We start from the raw sequence: 21,808 nt of genomic DNA, 5'->3' as shown, positions 1-21,808 counted from the left end.
GTTCTGCTGCCACAACATTTCAGCAACGTTGGCTCAACACCCTGATTGTTGCCTGAAGGTTGTGTTGTGGGTGGGGAGCCCCTCGGGTGCTGATGAGTGGTCTTTGATCTGGGATGGACCAGATGGATTTGATTGGCTGAGAGGTAATTATAGGCTGGATAGGAGCAATGGAGGGATGGAGTAGAGGGAGGGAGAGAAGATGGGATAAGAGAGGAATATGTCTCACAGACCTAGAACGGGTGTTTTTAGACTTGCTGGGGGGAAAAGAGATAAAAACAGCATTCTATCTCCCCCCTCTCTCTCGCGCACACACACACACACACACACACACAGACAGAGAGAGACTCACTTGGCCTTGGCGATAAGGAGTGTGTCAGTGAAGAGGAAGAGGTGTCTCTCCTGCGTCTGTAAACCGGTCTGCAGCTGGGTGTGGGCGTGGGCCAGGAACACCCTCCATGGAGAGAGGAACGCCTGCACCAGGGGACACTTCTCTGGGCTGACTGGGGACAGGCAGTTCTCCCTGTCAACACACACACAGATCACACACTGTTAGAATAACCAGGTCAACACACAGTAGAGGGGTCATTTCACATTGGCTCCCAATGGGCCAATGGGTCAGGAGGATAACTGTTTGGGATCAGAATGAGAGGAGGTGTGGGTCCCCTGGGTTGTGTTTGTGGATGAACCCTGTGCTCCCAATTCTGGTCATACAATCACACATGCAAAGACACACAGAAGCACACAGATATAACCTCTGTATCAGGTTCAAGGGAAAGATACGTCTTTCTGAATGATGTCAATATCTGCCATGGGCAAGTACAGCAGATGGAACAAGTTGGCCTTTTTCCAGGAACAACGGAAATAGTTGCAGGGCTCTGTCCTTTCCTGTTTACAGCAGGCAGTAAGATCGGATTCTCAGCTCCTATTCGAGAGAATGGCCCTGTACACACACGGGCGCACACACACCCATCATCCTAACCTCCAACCCCAGAGAACTCCCTTCAAACAGTTTCTTCCTAACACTGGCAAGAACCAAAAGCTTGGCATCAAATATCCCTCCACACCCATATTACAGATCTCTTTTGTCATTGACTTGTGTAATTAATCAGTTACGTATTGTAATTGACTAATGGAAGACAGAGTGACTCCGATATGCCTTGGTCTTTATGTGTTTTTAAAATTCTTCCTATTCCAAAAAGAGCAAGTGAACGAGAACCACAGACTAAGGTCTTCAGTTTCCTATTGATTCATTGCTTCTGGATGAGTATTAAAGGCCGAAACCATGATTCAAAACTAGGGTGGAATTTGGAGGAGGGAAAATTGGGAGAGGTTCATACCCCTGGACCCCTGCAAATCCTGAAATATGACCCTAACTAACACCATAACAGAAGACCACTTAGAACAAGCTTCAACGGCTCTCAGGGAGATTATAAAACCATATCACCCCTTCCTTCTCTAACCGCTTTTCTTAATACATAATATATCAAGGAAGTGCCTAAGTCATAGAGTCCACACACACACAGAACAGATTCACATAATATCTCTCTCTCCTTCTATACAGACACCAAACTTCCATATTCAACCCACATCCCTTCCCCTGAACGGTTTACTGGCAGCTGAGCTCCTGTTCCATTGAAGCTGATGGATGACTGGCTAACAACCCCATTGTGTGTCATATAATGTTGATAAATTGGACATAGAGGTAATTTGCATACACACCACATACACGGCCATCTTTGTTGGGGAACAGTCCTGTGGAGCGAGATGTTGACTTTTCAGACACAATGCTGGTTGTTTATTCTCGGGGGGCTCCTGTGGGGTAAGGCCTCTAAGCCCAACCCTGTGAGACAACAGTACAACACAGCATACTAATGTCCCAGCATACCTTTAGGGAGAGAATTGTGAATATTGATGAGCCTGCCATCACTATATCAGACCTAGTAGCCAATCAGAATGCCTAACAAATGGCACCACCCTCTTATCCTGATTATGGTCACACTGGCTTTCCTTGATGTACCCCGCACCTAGAGTCTCTCTCTCTCTCTCTCTCTCTCTGTCCCTCTATCTATCTCTCTCTCTGTACCTCTCTTTATCTATCTCTCTCCCTATCTCTCTCCCTATCTATCTCTCTCTCTCCCTCTCTCGCTCTCTCTGACACACACAAGGAGGTGGGGTGTGTCAAGGTTACCGGGGGCTGCATCCAGGAGATGAGGTCACCCTGGTCCAGATGTGTGTGTTGTAACAACCCCCCCCCTGCCCTCGCCCCCCTGCAGTGTGGATGAGAACATCTGTAAGAAGAGACAACCCAGAGGACAGCAGCTGGATGAACAGCTGTCCCTCAGATGCCACACACACACACGAACCCTACCTCATCTCCACACTACGTATGTTCTCTAAGCCCTGTGACCCTCCTGCTCTGTATCCCCAGACAGACACATTACACATCCTTATAGGACACTGTCCCTTTGCTTTGCTCTGGTTAAATTCTGTGTGTGGGTGTTTTCTCTACCATATACACTCCAACAATGAATGGCCAACAGCTCTACTGAGAACTTGAGCTAATTTATTGTCGAGGCCCAGCGTCCAATATCTTTTAATTTATTATCAATTTGTCTGCACCTGTCTAGACCTAAGTAGTGCACTTGACTTCTCTGAGGTGCACAAAAGGTTTAGCAGTTTATGATGACAATCTGAGGAAAAAGTAAATCAATTGTGGCTTAACAAGACCCCTTGGTAAGACACAGGGAGGGAGAACTTTATGTAAATCTCATTGGCTTATGTAACTTTTGAACTTTGACCGGTTTGTCAAACAGTGTGTTTGGACCTAGCAGTGTGTGTGTGTGTGTGTGTGTGTGTGTGTGTGTGTGTGTGTGTGTGTGTGTGTGTGTGTGTGTGTGGGGGGGGGGGCAAAAAGGGTCAGCATTAGCTTGACGTCTCCTCCAGACAAACACTGTCCAGGCCAACACCACTGACACTCTGTGAAGTGCTGTGATTAACGGTGCAGTGTGTTTATACATGCGTGTGTGTGTGTGTGTGTGTGTTAGCCATCTTGTCAACCATGGTGAGAGACCTAAGCCAAAGTGCACACTGTACCAATACACTGCTGCCAATATCCATGGTTACGTCTGAATGGAGACGTCACAACTGACAATTGGATTTAAAATCCAAACTTTAGCTGACCAAGAGGACTACACTCTCTTTCTCTTTTCCCATCCACCCAACCTTTCTCAAACATACACACTCACACACACACCTGCACACCTCTTCTATTCACAATCTGTTTCCTTATCTAACATGAGTCATCAAGTGTATCCAGTGAGATGGAGTGGACCCCTGTAGCAGGGGAGATGGAGTGGACCCCTGTAGTAGGGGAGATGGAGTGGACCCCTGTAGCTGGCGAGATGCAGTGGACCCCTGTAGCAGACGAGATGCAGTGGACCCCTGTAGCAGACGAGATGCAGTGGACCGCTGTAGCAGACGAGATGCAGTGGACCGCTGTAGCAGACGAGATGCAGTGGACCGCTGTAGCAGACGAGATGCAGTGCACCCCTGTAGCAGACGAGATGCAGTGCACCCCTGTAGCTGGCGAGATGCAGTGGACCGCTGTAGCAGACGAGATGCAGTGCACCCCTGTAGCTGGCGAGATGCAGTGGACCGCTGTAGCAGACGAGATGCAGTGGACCCCTGTAGCTGGCGAGATGCAGTGGACCCCTGTATCAGGCGAGATGGAGTGGACCCCTGTATCAGGCGAGATGGAGTGGACCCCTGTTGCAGGGGAGATGGAGTGGACCCCTGTAGCAGACGAGATGCAGTGGACCCCTGTAGCAGACGAGATGCAGTGGACCCCTGTATCAGGCGAGATGGAGTGGACCCCTGTATCAGGCGAGATGGAGTGGACCCCTGTTGCAGGGGAGATGGAGTGGACCCCTGTAGCAGACGAGATGCAGTGGACCCCTGTAGCAGACGAGATGCAGTGGACCGCTGTAGCAGACGAGATGGAGTGGACAACTGTATCAGACGAGATGCAGTGGACCCCTGTAGCAGACGAGATGCAGTGGACCCCTGTAGCAGACGAGATGCAGTGGACCCCTGTAGCAGACGAGATGCAGTGGACCCCTGTAGCAGACGAGATGCAGTGGACCGCTGTAGCAGGGGAGATGGAGTGGACGAATGTAGCAGGGGAGATGGAGTGGACCCCTGTAGCAGGGGAGATGGAGTGGACCCCTGTAGTAGGGAGATGGAGTGGACCCCTGTAGTAGGGAGATGAGTGGACCCCTGTAGCAGGGGAGGTGGAGTGGACCAATGTAGCTGGCGAGATGGAGTGGACCCCTGTCAGCTGGGGAGATGGAGTGGACCCCTGTCACAGGGGAGATAGAGTGGACCCCTGTAGCTGGCGAGATGGAGTGGACCCCTGTAGCTGGCGAGATGGAGTGGACCCTTGTAGCAGGGGAGATAGAGTGGCATCCTGTAGCAGGGGAGATGGAGTGGCACCCCTGTAGCAGGGGAGATGGAGTGGACCCCTGTAGCAGGGGAGATGGAGTGGACCCCTGTAGCAGGGGAGATGGAGTGGACCCCTGTAGCAGGGGAGATGGAGTGGACCCCTGTAGCAGGGGAGGTGGAGTGGACCCCTGTAGCAGGGGAGGTGGAGTGGACCCCTGTAGCAGGGGAGGTGGAGTGGACCACTGCAGCAGGGGAGGTGGAGTGGACCCCTGTAGCTGGGGAGGTGGAGTGGACCCCTGCAGCTAGGCGAGATGGAGTGGACCCCTGTAGCAGGGGAGATGGAGTGGCACCCTGTAGCTGGCGAGATGGAGTGGCACCCTTGTAGCAGGGGAGATGGAGTGGCATCCTGTAGCAGGGGAGATGGAGTGGACCCCTGTAGCAGGGGAGATGGAGTGGACCCCTGTAGCAGGGGAGATGGAGTGGACCCCTGTAGCAGGGGAGATGGAGTGGACCCCTGTAGCAGGGGAGATGGAGTGGACCCCTGTAGCTGGAGAGATGGAGTGGACCCCTGTAGCAGGGGAGATGGAGTGGACCCCTGTAGTAGGGGAGGTGGAGTGGACCAATGTAGCAGGGGAGAAGGAGTGGACCCCTGTAGCTGGCGAGATGGAGTGGACCCCTGTAGCAGGGGAGATGGAGTGGACGAATGTAGCAGGGGAAATGGAGTGGACCAATGTAGCAGGGGAGATGGAGTGGACCCCTGTAGCTGGCGAGATGGAGTGGACCCCTGTAGCTGGCGAGATGGAGTGGACCCCTGTAGCAGGGGAGATGGAGTGGACCCCTGTAGCAGGGGAGATGGAGTGGACCCCTGTAGCAGGGGAGATGGAGTGGACCCCTGTAGCAGGGGAGATGGAGTGGACCCCTGCAGTAGGGGAGATGGAGTGGACCCCTGTAGCTGGCGAGATGGAGTGGACCCCTGTAGCAGGGGAGATGGAGTGGACCCCTGTAGCAGGGGAGATGGAGTGGACCCCTGTAGCAGGGGAGATGGAGTGGACCCCTGTAGCAGGGGAGATGGAGTGGACCCCTGCAGTAGGGGAGATGGAGTGGACCCCTGTAGCTGGCAAGATGGAGTGGACCCTTGTAGCAGGGGAGATAGAGTGGCATCCTGTAGCAGGGGAGATGGAGTGGACCCCTGTAGCAGGGGAGATGGAGTGGCATCCTGTAGCAGGGGAGATGGAGTGGAACCCTGTAACTGACGAGATGGAGTGGACCCTTGTAGCAGGGGAGACGGAGTAGACCCTTGTAGCAGGGGAGACGGAGTAGACCCTTGTAGCAGGGGAGACGGAGTAGACCCTTGTAGCCGGGGAGACGGAGTGGACCCCTGTAGCAGGGGAGATGGAGTGGACCAATGTAGCAGGGGAGATGGAGTGGACCCCTGTAGCTGGGGAGATGGAGTGGACCCCTGTAGCAGACGAGATGGAGTGGACCCCTGTAGCTGGGGAGATGGAGTGGACCCCTGTCGCAGGGGAGAGGGAGTGGACCCCTGTAGCAGGGGAGATGGAGTGGACCCCTTTAGCAGATGAGATGCATGGACCCCTTTAGTAGATGAGATGGATGGACCCCTGTAGCTGGGGAGATGGAGTGGACCCCTGTAGCTGGAGAGATGGAGTGGACCCCTGTAGCAGGGGAGATGAAGTGGACCAATGTAGCTGGGGAGATGGAGTGGACCCCTGTAGCTGGAGAGATGGAGTGGACCCCTGTAGCTGGGGAGATGAAGTGGACCAATGTAGCAGGGGAGATGGAGTGGACCAATGTAGCTGGAGAGATGGAGTGGACCCCTGTAGCAGGGGAGATGGAGTGGACCCCTGTAGCAGGGGAGATGGAGTGGACCCCTGTAGCAGGGGAGATGGAGTGGACCCCTGTAGCAGGGGAGATGGAGTGGACCCCTGCAGTAGGGGAGATGGAGTGGACCCCTGTAGCTGGCGAGATGGAGTGGACCCTTGTAGCAGGGGAGATAGAGTGGCATCCTGTAGCAGGGGAGATGGAGTGGACCCCTGTAGCAGGGGAGATGGAGTGGCATCCTGTAGCAGGGGAGATGGAGTGGACCCCTGTAACTGACGAGATGGAGTGGACCCTTGTAGCAGGGGAGACGGAGTACACCCTTGTAGCAGGGGAGACGGAGTAGACCCTTGTAGCAGGGGAGACGGAGTAGACCCTTGTAGCAGGGGAGACGGAGTAGACCCTTGTAGCAGGGGAGACGGAGTGGACCCCTGTAGCAGGGGAGATGGAGTGGACCAATGTAGCAGGGGAGATGGAGTGGACCCCTGTAGCTGGGGAGATGGAGTGGACCCCTGTAGCTGGGGAGATGGAGTGGACCCCTGTAGCTGGGGAGATGGAGTGGACCCCTGTAGCAGGGGAGATGAAGTGGACCAATGTAGCTGGGGAGATGAAGTGGACCAATGTAGCTGGAGAGATGGAGTGGACCCCTGTAGCTGGGGAGATGAAGTGGACCAATGTAGCAGGGGAGATGGAGTGGACCAATGTAGCTGGAGAGATGGAGTGGACCCCTGTAGCAGGGGAGATGGAGTGGACCCCTGTAGCAGGGGAGATGGAGTGGACCCCTGTAGCAGGGGAGATGGAGTGGACCCCTGTAGCAGGGGAGATGGAGTGGACCCCTTTAGCTGGAGAGATGGAGTGGACCCCTGTAGCAGGGGAGATGGAGTGGACCCCTGTAGCAGGGGAGATGAAGTGGACCAATGTTGCTGGGGAGATGGAGTGGACCCCTGTAGCAGGAGAGATGGAGTGGACCCCTGTAGCAGGGGAGATGAAGTGGACCAATGTAGCAGGGGAGATGGAGTGGACCCCTGTAGCAGGGGAGATGGAGTGGACCCCTGTAGCAGGGGAGATGGAGTGGACCCCTGTAGCAGGGGAGATGGAGTGGACCCCTGTTGCAGGGGAGATGGAGTGGACCCCTGTTGCAGGGGGAGATGGAGTGGACCCCTGTTGCAGGGGAGATGGGGGGTCTTATAACAATACCACCAGTGTGTTCTTTCCAAAACTCACTTCATGGTTCTTGGAAAGCAATGCCAACACACTTTGTCTTTCATAAAAGGGTAGAAGGAGTGCTGGAGGGTGCCATGGTTGTTGAGAGTAATGTGGTAGCATAGGGAAGGACAAGAAGCCATGTTCTGTACCTGCATATGTTCTAGTGTGGACAATGACCATAGTCAATGTACCGTATATAGCTGTCATATAACGCCAGTGGTAGAAGGTAGTAGAGAGGACTCCAGGCTATTAGAAATAATAAGAGAAGTGAAGCTCTGTGTTATAAAACTTTCCATAACAGGAAATCTCCTGCATGACACATGGTGCCTGGTGGCCATGGAAAACGGGGCATTGAATATTGCTAAAACTACGTTTCTAATATCCCCCTCCTCCCATATCTATTTCACTGCTGCAGGCCGGGGTGCTCTATGGAAGTGTGTCCTGTATTATATTGTTCCTCAGTGGGGAATAACCTTAGCCCTGGAGTCGTAAAGCTGGAGCAGGATGAGGAGACTTCTAGATGAGGTGATGGGGGAGGGGGTGACATAAGGGTCTAAGCGAAAGGAAAGAGCGAAAGGCCACACAGCAACTCTGGGCACACACACACATGCTAACACACACTCATTCACACACACACACAGACACACACATACACACACTCTATGGCAGACACAAAGTACCTCCAGCCATGAGGGCAATGACCCATTAAAGCGTCGAAAGTGTTCAGCTCAACACTCCTAAGTGGTCCAGTTTCACACTTAATATGCTCCAACTCAGCCTAAAATCACTGGGTAAGCAGTCAGCACTAGAACACACATAAACATGTCAAACAACAGCAGAACAGGACAAGGTTTCTCTAGCTTCTCTAACACTGGAGAAATGTGTTTGTTTAACGTGTAAACATTTTCCTAGCAGTGCTGTAATTATAATTCAAGTCTCCTGGGGAACTAAATGATTTGTGGGGTGTTCAGCGTGACACATGCTGTTCTCTATTGAAAAATCTAATTTATGAACACAGAGACGCACACGTGAGCACACACACCTCAATCTAAAGACATTAAAAACACGTGAGCACACACACCTCAATCTAAAGACATTAAAAACACATGAGCACACACACCTCAATCTAAAGACATTAAAAACACGTGAGCACACACACCTCAATCTAAAGACATTAAAAACACGTGAGCACACACACCTCAATCTAAAGACATTAAAAACATGTGAGCACACACACCTCAATCTAAAGACATTAAAAACACGTGAGCACACACACCTCAATCTAAAGACATTAAAAACATGTGAGCACACACACCTCAATCTAAAGACATTAAAAACCTTTTGATGGCTGTACTTTAGAATCCCCTTGTCAGAACTAACAATGATGGATAGTGAAAAAGAGGCAATTCTCCCTCTGCATTGGCCTGCAGGGAATGTGCTTTCTCATAAGTCAGGCCAGTGCTGAAAGATGGGAACGATATCACTATGCCCTAGAAAGAGAATAAATCCCCTAGAGTGGATACCAGACCTACTTTCCCTTTCTAAGTCAAAAGTTGAGAGCAAACAATATAGCTGCATCTGGAACAGTGCTTTTTGTTCCTGACCATTCGGTCTGACTCCTGACCCTATGTATGGGCACTGTCTATAGAGACTACACGTAGTGATAGGTAGTAGTTAGTTGAATAGAGGTATCTGACAAGCTGTTACTGTACCTGGACATGCTTCGTGATTTGGTAAGAGCTTTGCTGATGACCAGGGAGGGGGCGGACTGTCGTCGATGGGCCAGGGTCTTCATCTGCTACGGAGAGAAAAGAGGGAGGGAGAGAATACTGTGTTCACTCCAGAATAGGCTATAGTACACATAGTTAGTGAGTCCAGAATAGGCTATAGTTCATATAGTTAGTGAGTCCAGAATAGGCTATATTTCACATAGTTAGGGAGTCATTATTCATATAGTCCACTGTAAGTTCTGCCCCTGAGCAAGGCAGTTAACCCACTGTTCCCTGGGCGCCGAAGACATGGATGTCGATTAAGGCAGCCCGCCGCACCTCTCTGATTCAGAGGGGTTGGGTTAAATGCAGAAGACACATTTCAGTTGAAAGCATTCAGTTGTACAACTGACTAGGTATCCCCCTTGCCCTAATTTACTGTAGTCATACTTACAGAGGTCATACCGGAACACACCCTGCTAGTCATAAACCACATCTCTGTCTAGCGGGGGATAAGGAGGGGTGGGGAAAGAAAGAAAGAAAGAAAGAAAGAAAGAAAGAAAGAAAGAAAAAGAAAGAAAGAAAGAAAGAAAGAAAGAAAGAAAGAAAGAAAGAAAGAAAGAAAGAAAGAAAGAAAGAAAGAAAGAAAGAAAGAAAGAAAGAAAGAAAGAAAGAAAGAAAGAAAGAAAGAAAGGAAGTAGGAAGTAGGAAGTAGGAAGTAGGAAGTGGTTCGTTGCACAATGTTTGCCATCTCTCTCTGTACTGTTGATGTTTCTAGATGAATCATCATCTCTCTCACAAAATCAGGAATTGAGTAGGCCACCACAGAAATGTATGTGAAAAAAAAAACATGTGAATCGTGAAGCAGTCTCTGCCAGTGTCTTGGGTAACATACACTACAAAAGTATGTGGACACCTGCCCATTGAACATCTCATTCCAAAATCATGGGCATTAATATGGAGTTGGTCCCCCATTTGCTGCTAAAACAGCCTCCACTCTTCTGGGAAGGCTTTCCACTAGATGTTGGAACATTGCTGTGGGGACATGCTTCCATTTAGCCACAGGAGCATTAGTGAGGTCGAGCAATGACGTTGGGTGATTAGGCCTGGCTCGCAGTCGGTGTTCAAATTCATCCCAAACGTGTTCAATGGGGTTGAGGTCAGGGCTCTGTGCAGGCCAGACAAGTTCTTCCACACCGATCTCGGCAAACCATTTCTATGTACCTCGCTTTTTGCACTGGGCATTGTCATGCTGAAACAAGAAAGGGCCTTCCCCAAACTTTTGCCACAAAGTTGGAAGCACAGAATCGTCTAGAATGTAATTGAATGCTGTAGAGTTAAGATTTCCCATCACTGGAACTAAAGGGACCCAGATCATTATTCCTCCTCCACAAAACGGTACAGTTGGCACTAAATATTCGGGCAGGTAGCGTTCTCCTGGCATCCGCCAAACCCAGATCTGTCCGTTGGACTGCCAGATGGTGATGCATGATTCATCACTCCACGTTTTTCCACTGCTCCAGAGTCCAATGGCGGTGAGCTTTACACCACTCCAGCTGACGCTTGGCATTGCGCATGGTGATCTTAGACTTGTGCGTGGCTGCTCGGCCATGGAAACCCATTTCATGAAGCTCCCGACGAACAGTTCTTGTGCTGACGTTGCTTCCAGAGGCAGTTTGGAACTCGGTAGTGAGTGTTGCAACCAAGGATAGACAATTTTTACTCCTTCCTAATATTGAGTTGCACCCACTTTTGCCCTGAGAACAGCCTCAGTTCGTTGGAGCATGGACTTTCCAAGGAATCGAAAGCGTTCCACAGGGACGCTGGCCCATGTTGACTCCAAGGCTTCCCACCGTTGTTTCAAGCTGGCTGGATGTCCTTTAGGTGGTGGACCATTCCTGATACACACGGGAAACTGTTAGCGTTTGGAGTGGACCCCTGTGCGTGAAAAACCCAGTAGTGTTGCAGTTCTTGACAGAAACCGGTGCGCCTGGCACCTAATACCATATCCCGTTCAAAGGCACTTAAATCTTTTGTCTTGTCCATTCACCCTGTGAATGGCACACATACACAATCCATATCTCAATTGTCTCAAGGCTTAAAAATCTTTCTTTAAACTGTCTCCTCACCTTCATTGAAGTGGATTTAACAAGTAATATAAATAAGGCATCATAGCTTTCATCTTGAGTCACCTGGTCAGTATGTCATGAAAGAAGGTGTTCTTAATCTTTTGTACACGAAGGTTGGCTTAACAACCTCTTTTCAACGTGCCCTTGAAGTCCGCAAATTCCCTGTTTTACCCTATGATTTCTCACCACATCATTTCATATTGTAAACCTAATCACTATGGAACAAGGTTTAACCCTCAAAGTAGCTCGGTCAGGCTGGCAACCATATTATAACATTGCACAACATGTTACATGATGCTACATGAAGAGCTGCAATTTAGCGGTTGGTTTTACAATTCTTAGACGATGCCATTGCAATGCAGTGGCTAAGCTCAATGAATCGATATCAATAAAGCTATCAGCATTCGTGGATCATAATATTAGATTGATTCACCAAGTGAACTCAATCATGAGGACAAGCTGTATGGAACTTTCCAAAGGATCCTTTTTTCATTGGTTGCACGCATTTAGAGGGCATTGGGGATAAACTGAGAACTTCCTTCATAAAAATATTTGTTATCAGAGAACAGTTTGGCTTGATTCTTCCTACTACAGATGTCGGATCTTAATTCGAGCCAGTTTGCCACAGCAGTAAAATACTCCTGCAGCAACAGGAAATGTGAATTATTATGTGGATTATAATTAATGGCGATTTTTGTTGGGGTTGATACATTTTTTCCAAGTGGAAATCAAGTGGAAATGACCAACTTCAGAAGCCTTTTTAAACCTCAAATATACTACAAATTTAACATGTCCTGTACTGGAGCAGGGTTCCCCAACTAGTGGCCCGAGTACCAAATGTGGTCATTTATGTTCCGGCCCCCGAACTAGAGGTTGATATTTGTATATGACAGAAAATGCATATTGAGTGTGTCAATCATCCCACTGGGCACACACTGTTTGAATCAACATTGTTTCCAAGTAATTTCAATGATATTGAACCAACGTGGAATAGACGTTGAATTGACTTCTGTGCCCAGTGAGATGTGACTTTCAAAGACCACTTCCAATTAGCTCAACGACTTGCTTCTTTGCACTCCAGTAAAACTATTGTAAAGGCAAGCTTTCCACTGACCTCATACCTTCAAAGTGCAGTTACATATTCCAAACAGGAGTAGAATGGAGGCGCTGTTTACTAGAACTTAATTTCATTGATTAATTGTTCTGGGCTCAGAATGTATTATCAGCAATAGTAAGGCAACGCGTTTATTGACATAGCATACTATACTACAGATATGTGTTAGGATTGTAGGGAAATAAGTGTACATACAACGCCGCAGAGTAGCTGTGTTGAAGGCAACATCGTGATATTTGCACTGAAACTGAAGCTATGTTGCAAGTCTAAAGCAATATTTATTTCATGAATTATGTGAATAATTTATGCAAATGAACATTAACAAAACTAAATGGGATTGTATGCTGAGTGGGGCGACGGATGGGCCAGACAGTAGGTAAATCCATTGACTCTGCTCCCAGTGCGCACGTACTGTAGCCGCTCAAGCACAGCGTGACTTGTCTGTCCGGTGACAATTCTTCCCTATTGACTTGTGATCTGAGAGCAGATTATCAGCATGTTGCATAGCTCATTTGCTTCCATATTTTAAACATTACCAATCTGTATCTCATCAAACCTTGAGAAGGAGACACAACTGTCACAGAGGAAATCGAATATAGATGAAAATAAATCGATGTGAAACATTTTGCCGAATATGCTATCTTTATATATTTTATCTAGGTATATGCAGCAGGTGGCAAGGCATAATTTTACACATGGATTTCCACAAACTGAATAACATTTAACCGAATCAATTTTAAATATGCCTGCATTAACTTTTTTTTCTTAGAACGCATTAGTAACCATAATATAATTATCCAGCAGCTGTCTAATATTATGAAATACACAAAAAAGAAACACTAGTAAGTATGAAATAATATTAAAGGTTAAAGCGCAGGAATCCATCCCTGAAATCAAGTGGCACAAAGAGAAGACCCAGATTGAACAAGCTGGAAATGTAGACGATTACATACTGGTCATATTTGAAGCTGAGGGTAACGCTCAATAGCATCTGTGAATAATGCACACAACCTAAATTAGGCTGGAAGCCAAATTATCATATCAATTCCCATTTAGCCTATACTTCGCCAACAATACAACATGCATGGCATGCTACCTGGCGATAGACGATATAGAGCAAGTAGAAAACCCAATGACAAACCCAAAAGAAGACCAATACTATCCCCCTCACTACATAATGGCACAATAATACGTTATAATGCTAATAAAAAATCCACAATTCTCTAGTTACCTTTTTGCTGTCTGGTAGCGCGCAGAACTTGCTGTTCCCTGTCAAAGAGCCAGACCTATTCTGTCCGATAGTTCCCTGCTGGGGAGACATGGTTTCCATCAAGGCTACTACAGTAGATCGACACCGAGACTGCTGCCTGCTGCCTCAGACCACAGCGCACGTATTCCTATTCCCATTGCATCCAAAATTATCCAGCGACAGGACCAAACGAAGAAAGAGACAAACCGGTGGGAAATCCCCCATTCACGCCAATAGAATGGATAAAAAGGAAACAAAACGCGTTAAATAAACCTGGACTGAGTTCTTTACTGACAGCTCACAGAACGCACTAATAGACAATCCTCTCTCGTCCCTGTCAACATTCGGTCTGAAGCGCAGCAGTAGTTTCGGCTCAAATCCAGGGGTGCATTCATTTCGTCAATTCAGTTTCAAAACGTTTTGCAACAGAAACAGTTTACTCCAAACGGAAACCGTTTTGAAACTAAAACGAGAGTTTCTATTGGACAAATGCAGATACATCCCTTAGGCTCTTTCGTTCGTAATGAATACACCCCATGTTTAAATGTGCCTCTACAGCCTGAACTGAAGGAGGTCCTAGCGCCGCTGGGTTCCTAACCTGAAAATTAGCACTAATTGAGGTGGTAACAGCTCTAGCTCAGGAATTACATGAAAACAGTTTGCAGACTGGGTGAAGGAATGTTCTCTGCATGCCAAAAATAACATGAATAATGTTTAAAAAAATCCAAGGCATGATTTTTCTCCATAGCCATGAAACAGTCCACCCCACTGTATGCACACCCAACGGAGTGTGTGAATATACACTACCGTTCAAAAGTTTGTGGTCACTTAGAAATGTCAGTGTTTTTGAAAGAAAAACATTTTTTTTTTGTCCATTAAAATAACATAAAATTGATCAGAAATACAGTGTAGACATGGTTAATGTTGTAAATGACTATTGTAGCCCTCTTCACCCACCCCCTTACTATCAAGTTGATGGTATAGAATTGGGGCATAACTTTGACCCTAGACCTGATGACACACACACACACACACACACACACACACACACACACACACACACACACACACACACACACACACACACACACACACACACACACACACACACACACACACACACACACACACACACACACACACACACACACACACACACACACTTCTCAGAGAGGGGAGAAAGGAAAGGAGAGGAGGGGTGAGGTTGGCCTTGCTGATAGACTGGAGGTGACTAAAGGTTTAGAGGTGGTGGTTGAGGGTTTGGGCAGAGAGGAGACACTGGGATCCGACAGACAGGCAGCATCCACTTTGGGAATTTGAATCCTCCACTCTGGGAATGGGAATCCTCCACTCTGGGAAGCTCTGACTCCCTGTCTCAGTCCCAAAAATAAGGAAATGTTTCCCTTAAGGATTCCTAGTCTAAATCCCCAGTGACAAACACCGGGAAGAAAATGAAAGGCGGAAATTTCAACATTACTCTGCCACAGTCGCTACGCCTCTCTTGGTCTCTTTAGGTTTCTCAAAACATTAGTCATGGGAGATTTGGAAGAGAGAGTTGTAGAGACAGACAGAGGGTGAAATTGAGAAATGAAAGAGAGGGTTCATGATTGAAGTGACCATAGAGGTGGCAGAGATACACAAAAGAAACAACTATGGGTTACCATGGGTTAGCCTCTTATAGACAGGCATATATAGAGAGAGAGACCTACAGAGAGACGGACAGATAGAGGGACACGGGGAGGCAGTCTGACCGACAGTATTAGACAGAGACACAGAGGGACAGACAGTCAGAAACCCAGGGACAGTCAGACGGTCTTAGCCTGTCTGCCTTTCACATCTGCTCTCCTATGGACACACACACACGCCCCTCCCCCAGCTAATCTGAGGAACTAAATTACCCAGAGAGCTGACTACCCTAACAGCTGACTTGTTGGTAGAGAGCATCGATGTATGTGTGTGTGTGTGTGTGTACGTGCGTGACCAGAGAGGACCGGTTTAAGTTGTCCCCTAGGGGTGGAATGGTTTTGGTTTCACAGAGGGCTCAAACTGGTGTTAGAGAGGAGATGGATAAGCTGAACAGGGGATATGTTCATAAGACCCAGGACCCATTGTGCATGTGATGATTTAGTTGACTAAATGTGAGCCAGGGGGTCGTATGTTTACTATAAGAGAGTAGCCTCTGAGCCACAGAGTGGAATTAACCAATTAATGAGGTAATGGAATAATTGGTTTTGGGACATGTATAGGCTTGAGCAGGGTAGGAAGTAAATGGGCTGGGATGCACTGGAAAGTTCAGGAAATGCCCTCTAAATTGCTATTGCTACACAAAACAAAGCTGTCGCCCTACATATCTGTTCTGGCATGTCACTGACAGCAGAGCAACCACAAAGGTTTTCATCCAGCCAGTTATGCATGACCACACTTGTTCTCTGTTAGGACAGTCCAGACAAGTAGCCAACAAAGGCAGGCTAATGTTGACCATTTAAAAGAAGGAGGATAGTGGAGGAAAGTGTTTATGTGTGGCAGGCTGGTTTATCACTGGCAGTGGCTTTGTTAGTCAGCGCTAATGTTTACACTGTGAGAGCCGCGCTGTGTATGTGTGTGTTTGAGCTGCTATCAGTGCCAGGGACCTCTTATCGTCCTCTCAGGGGTTAAGGGTCAAGGGTCAAGCCCTGCATTCCAGAAAGGGTCAGAATCATTAGATGAAGGTCACCACTGACTTCACCCAGAGGACAGACGGTGGAAGGTTTGGTGAGGTGGTCATTAGGCTGAGTGGTTGGCTGAATGCATCCATAATTTTTGGTAAAAGAACGCCAGGGTTAGTTAACTAACAAACTTTATTCTAACTGAATGAGTGAAGACCATGACTAGTTAAATAGTTGAATCAGTTGTGTTATAGCTGGGCTGGAACAAAAGCCTGCACATACTATGGATACAGTATATCAAAGTGAATGTTACATATAGCTACATATCACACTGCCTTGGTTGCCCCACGGTGATTACCAAGTCCACAACCTCCTCCATAGGTTGAAAGGTCACCAGAGGTCAGATTAGCATCCAGCAAGTACAGGGTTGTGTTCAGTACAACAGAACTTGGTGCAACGTTGAATTGAATGGAAACGGTAGTATACTGAATGACCAGTTGAAAAACGTGATTTTGGTGGCCCAAATGCAGTTACCATATGGTGGGCAGCATGACTTTTTCGATTTCCAATGGTCACGCCCATCTTGATCAGGCTACATACACCTCACCACACCCACCAAACGGGATTAAACACAGCTCAAAGGCTGTTAAAGAACAGTGCGCACCATTCGTTCAGTACAAACCGTCACCCGACATAGCAAACGTTGAAGCGAACTGAACGCACCCCAGGACACAGAAGTCATGTGACCTGTTAGAGGAATGTTCAGAGGGGTCAACAATCCTGTCGCAAATGGTTGAGGTTGTGTTACAAAATGACCTCATCTCAGCATGTGAACTTGTGTGAGAGTTATGTGAACGGAACTGACTTATATGTACAGAAACAACATCCCTCAAAAACATATATTTAGGACATGTTTTGGCACGGTGCATAACTCTGCTGTGAAATCACTGGTAGAGGAATACATACAGCAGGACACATGGTGCTATGTACAGGACAGGAGCAGAAAGAATCACGTTCAATTGTGAGGGAGCGGTTCTGAAGGTTTGTAATTTTACGGGATTCTGTTCCGTTGTGGGTTTGTTAACCAGCGAGAGGAGAGGGAAGGCGTGGTTTGGTTGATATTAAAAGGCATGGTGTGTATGTGTTTTAATGAGAGTGCACAGCAAGCCTTGCCCATTCACTGTGCAGGGACAGAAATAAACTTGGATGTAGAATTACAGTGTTGAAGCTTTTCCATTTTCAATCCCAGAACCAACCCTCTCCAATGTAATTACGCATGCACGCACAAAACAAACGCATGCACGTACACACGCACACATACAGTACATACACACACACCTGGACAGAGGATCCTCTCAGCTCCTCAGCAATATTTGTAGACTGTTTATAACTTACAGAACTGAATATGTCTAAATTTGCTTATCCTCTAATTATAGAGACACTGCCCAATTAACCCTTTACTAAGCCCTGCCCCCCTTGGTTACTGTTGCAACATTGGACAACATTTTCCCAGGGAGACCAATTCCCCATTCAACCACTGGCGAAATGCCCTCAAAATGATCTCAAACTGTGTTTATAATACAAAATGAAATTAAACACAGACTACCCCTTGATAATCAGGAAACTCTTGGGTATGTTGTGGGGGACTGTCATTACAATTGCATCCCTGGAACCTGGTAAACTGATGTTTGTAGTGTAGCTAAACATTGAATGGCTCTGAATTCACTGTCAGCATGCAGTCTACGCTATAACAACTTTTGGAGCTAACTAGTATCCTGATGTTGACAGCAGATGGGAGTTGTATTCATAACATTGCTAAATTAAATAGCTAACATTCATTTTCAGAAAACAAGTTATATTAAGTGGGCAGCTAGCTAGCCTTAGCAATGTTTGGTGGTCAAATGAGACGGAGCTAGCTAACCAGCTGAGCTAGCAAACATATCATTTTGGATTACAAAATTACTCCACGAATTAAGGAATCGCAGAAGCAAGTACTCAAGTACTTTTTTAAAAGAAAACTCTGTTTGTATGCCACCTGTAAATAACAATAAAATTGTTAAATTACGAGCCTAGTTGGTTTAGCCACATACAAAGACAGGAACCTTCCCACTATCCATGATTGGCTGAGATAATGGATGGGCTGGACATCCCGAGAGATGAGTTCGGATTGGTCTGCCATGTACCACGCTTCTGTCTATTGTCACGCCCTGGCCATAGAGAGGGTTTTATTGTCTATTTTGGTTAGGCCAGGGTGTGACTGGGGTGGGCATTCTATGTCCTTTTTTCTATATTTTGTATTTCTTTGTTTTGGCCGGGTATGGTTCTCAATCAGGAACAGCTGTATATAATTGTCTCTGATTGGGAGCCATACTTAGGCAGCCTGTTTTCCTTTGGGTTTTGTGGGTGGTTAATTTCTGTTTAGTGTTGCTTACCTGACAGAACTGTTCGGCTGTCGGTTTTTGTTTGTTTGTTTATGTGTTCTCAGTACAATAAATACATGATGAGCACTCAACATGCTGCGCCTTGGTCTACTCCCTGCAACAGCCGTTACATCTATAACATCTATAACATGGAAAGGAAATCCTTTCTAACGTGGCTATTTTGAAAGATATCACAAAGAACTACACAAGTGTTGTTAATGCTCTCCACTTTCTGGAGGACTGAGTTTTGATATCAGTGGAATGCCCGGAGGAAGCAGAGTATGATAGCAAAGGAGATGGAGAAAATTCTAGCATTTGATTGCAAATCATTCAGAGGGAGTCAAAAAAAGAACACATAGAAGAAGGCTGTTGTATAAAACACCTGTCTCTGTAAGGAGAGACGCCGGGGACAAGAAGCAGGTACAGGGAGTGAACATTTAATGAATAACGGACATGAAACAGAACAGAAACAGAATACGGATAGCGTCTGGACAGGGGAAACGGAAACGACAACAATGCTGATACAGGGAACACACAGGGAAGCAGACAGAAATAGGGAAGGCAATCAACAAATTAAAGGAGTCCAGGTGAGTCCAATGAAGTGCTGCTGCGCGTGATGGTGACCGGTGAGGAAGCGCAGGTGCGCGTAACAATGGTGACAGGTGTGCGTAATGAAGGCAGTCTGGTACCCTCGAGTACACCCCCTCTAGGGGCACCACCTGGCGTCCCACCTGTGCAAGCATGACGGGCCGGCCGAGACATGGGCGCTGGACAAACCGGCTGGGGCGTAGAAGCCCGACGAATTGGCAGAGGCGTGGGAGCCTGGCGAGCAGGCTGAGGCGTGGGAGCCCGACGATCCGGCTGAGGCGTGAGAGTCTGATGGCCGGCTGAAGCATGACGTGGGGTGGGCGCCTGCCGAGCCCACCGAGGCAAGAAGACCTCCCGAGCCAGCTAAGGTGTGGAAGTCCGACGAGCTGGCTGAGGCATCCCGGTTCCCTCGGCGATGGCACCCGGGCTAATAAAGAATACTAGTAAATAACAAGATGGCCCGGACACTCTTTAATAAGCTCCCAATTCACCTCTTTATTGAGAACGTTTTGATTCGAAAGGGATCTTCGTCAGGTCACCTGGCGAAAATCAGTTTGGGATCGAAACGTAGTCAATAAAGCGGTGAATTGGAAGTTTAAAGAGTGTGCGGGCCGTCTTTGTTCATTACTAGCTATATGATATGGACATTATTTGAACTAGCTAGCAAGCTAACAAGCTAGAAAATAACAAAACATTGTTTAGAAAGTTGCTTTTAGTTGCCTGGTTTGCTAGATTGACATATACTAAATTCATTTTTAAACGGATGGGTTTATTGGTGTTAAAATACACCAGTTGCACTATTTTAGACCACCAGGCTGCTGATGTCATGCAGCCTGTTGTTTTTGTGTTTATACTGTTTCATAACGACAACGACAAGTTTGATGTCGGATGACAATAGAATGTTCATGATGTCACTGCGACAACTGTCTACAGACATGTCGATAGACGTAGTATAAACTAGCCTTTAGTCTTGAAATCTTTGGTTGTTTAGTACACTACCTCTCACTCTGTATAGCAAATGGCCTCACGTGTGAATCCTTAAAGAGATGGGTGGGGCTAAGGCTTAAGAGGGGGTGAAGGATTCTGAATGAGTATAGCCAAAGAAGAGGTCTCCAGTAGGTGTACCAAAATATTCAAGGAACATTTTCCCAAAAGTGGGGTTACAAGTGAATCAATTTTCAAAGCAGAATTACTTTCCCATTGTTCCTCAATTGTAGGGTATGATATCCAATGTAAAAACACAATTTCAAATTTTGCTACATAAGACCGAATCAAGCCGATCGGACACAAATTAACAGTAGGCTGAGAATAGTAAGTGGGTCAATGCATTTACAAAGTCCATGAGTTTACAAAGAGAGAACAGAGGTTCAAAAACGTGATGTACTTGAGTGTTTGAAACAGACAAGAGTGTGTGGAGGGAGAAGAGTGGGTGACCGGCTTATGTGAGTCAGGCTTTTCAGGAAGAGGAGATGACTCATGGTTTTCTTTCTCAAGTACTGTGGTGGCACGCTGCATGGTGACAGTCGAAACATTACATCTTTGTGATTCGCACTTCAACAGTGTTTTGATTTAGAAAAAAATCTAAAGACTTGCGTTATTTTCCAAACTTCTCAACTCACCCTAGCACTGTGCCCTAGCGGCAAGCTCTGTAATCAGTGAGTATCAGTAGGGTCAAAGGTTAGTAATGCTCTTGAATGATGGATTGAAGGTTTGGCTCCAGAAAAGGAGCTTCTGCTACATCTACTGGGCAGACAGTGTGTCCACTCACTTGGAATGGAGAGGAGAAGAACTTATGAGGTGGTGGTATCCTTTGTTTATCAGTTAAAAAAATATAGAGTGGGAATTTGAGATGGATTCACTCAGAGCACCTTTTTCTTTGTGTTTACAATGTGTGAGTGTGTGCCCTTTTGGTGCTGCAGATTCATTTTAGGGAGGTGTGAGCAGAGGGACTCTGATGATGGTCACACAAGGGACTAATGGACAGTTCTATTTCTTAGTTATTATTGAATTGCACTCCCTTTCGCCCTCAGAGCAGCCTCAATTCAACTCTACAAGGTGTCGAAAGTGTTCCACAGGAATGCTGGCCCATGTTGACTCCAATGCTTCCCACAATTGTGTCAAGTTGGCTGGATGTCCTTTGGGTGGTAGACCAATCTTCATACACACAGGAAACTGTTGAGCGTGAAAAACCCAGCAGCGTTGCAGTTCTTGACACACTCAAACCGGTGCGCCTGGCACCTACAACATACCCTGTTCAAAGGCACTTAAATCTTTTGTCTTTCCCATTCACCCTCTGAATGGTACACATTCACAATCCATGTCTCAATTGTCTCAAGGCTTAAAAATCCTTCTTTAACCTGTCTCCTCCCCTTCATCTACACTGATTGAAGTGGATTTAAGAAGTTACATCAATAAGGGATCATAGCTTTCACCTGTATTCACCTGGTCAATCTATGTCATGGAAAGAGCAGG

The 21,808-nt window shown here is 47.1% G+C and overlaps 1 protein-coding gene across 3 annotated transcripts in view; it reads right to left on the bottom strand.

The window, feature by feature from the left end:
• LOC106586612 (rho GTPase-activating protein 20) overlaps window positions 1-21,808 on the bottom strand; it is a 58,200-nt gene that overhangs the window by 28,315 nt on the left and 8,077 nt on the right. The window contains exons 1-3 of one of the 3 annotated variants that reach the window (XM_014174088.3): window positions 13,666-14,051; window positions 9,195-9,277; window positions 350-520 (exon numbers count right to left, since the gene is read on the bottom strand). In XM_014174088.3, coding sequence (XP_014029563.3) covers window positions 350-520; window positions 9,195-9,277; window positions 13,666-13,764 — 353 coding nt within the window. In that variant the 5' untranslated portion in view covers window positions 13,765-14,051. Of the gene's footprint in view, window positions 1-349; window positions 521-9,194; window positions 9,281-13,665; window positions 14,052-21,808 lie in introns of those variants that run through there. The other 2 variants (XM_014174087.3, XM_014174089.3) reach the window with 2 other exon arrangements.

The sequence above is a fragment of the Salmo salar genome, chromosome 25 (assembly GCF_965601325.2).
Source record: "Salmo salar chromosome 25, fSalSal1, whole genome shotgun sequence".
In the NCBI taxonomy this organism is placed as follows: Eukaryota; Metazoa; Chordata; class Actinopteri; order Salmoniformes; family Salmonidae; genus Salmo; species Salmo salar.
This window is presented reverse-complemented; position numbering and strand designations above follow the sequence as displayed.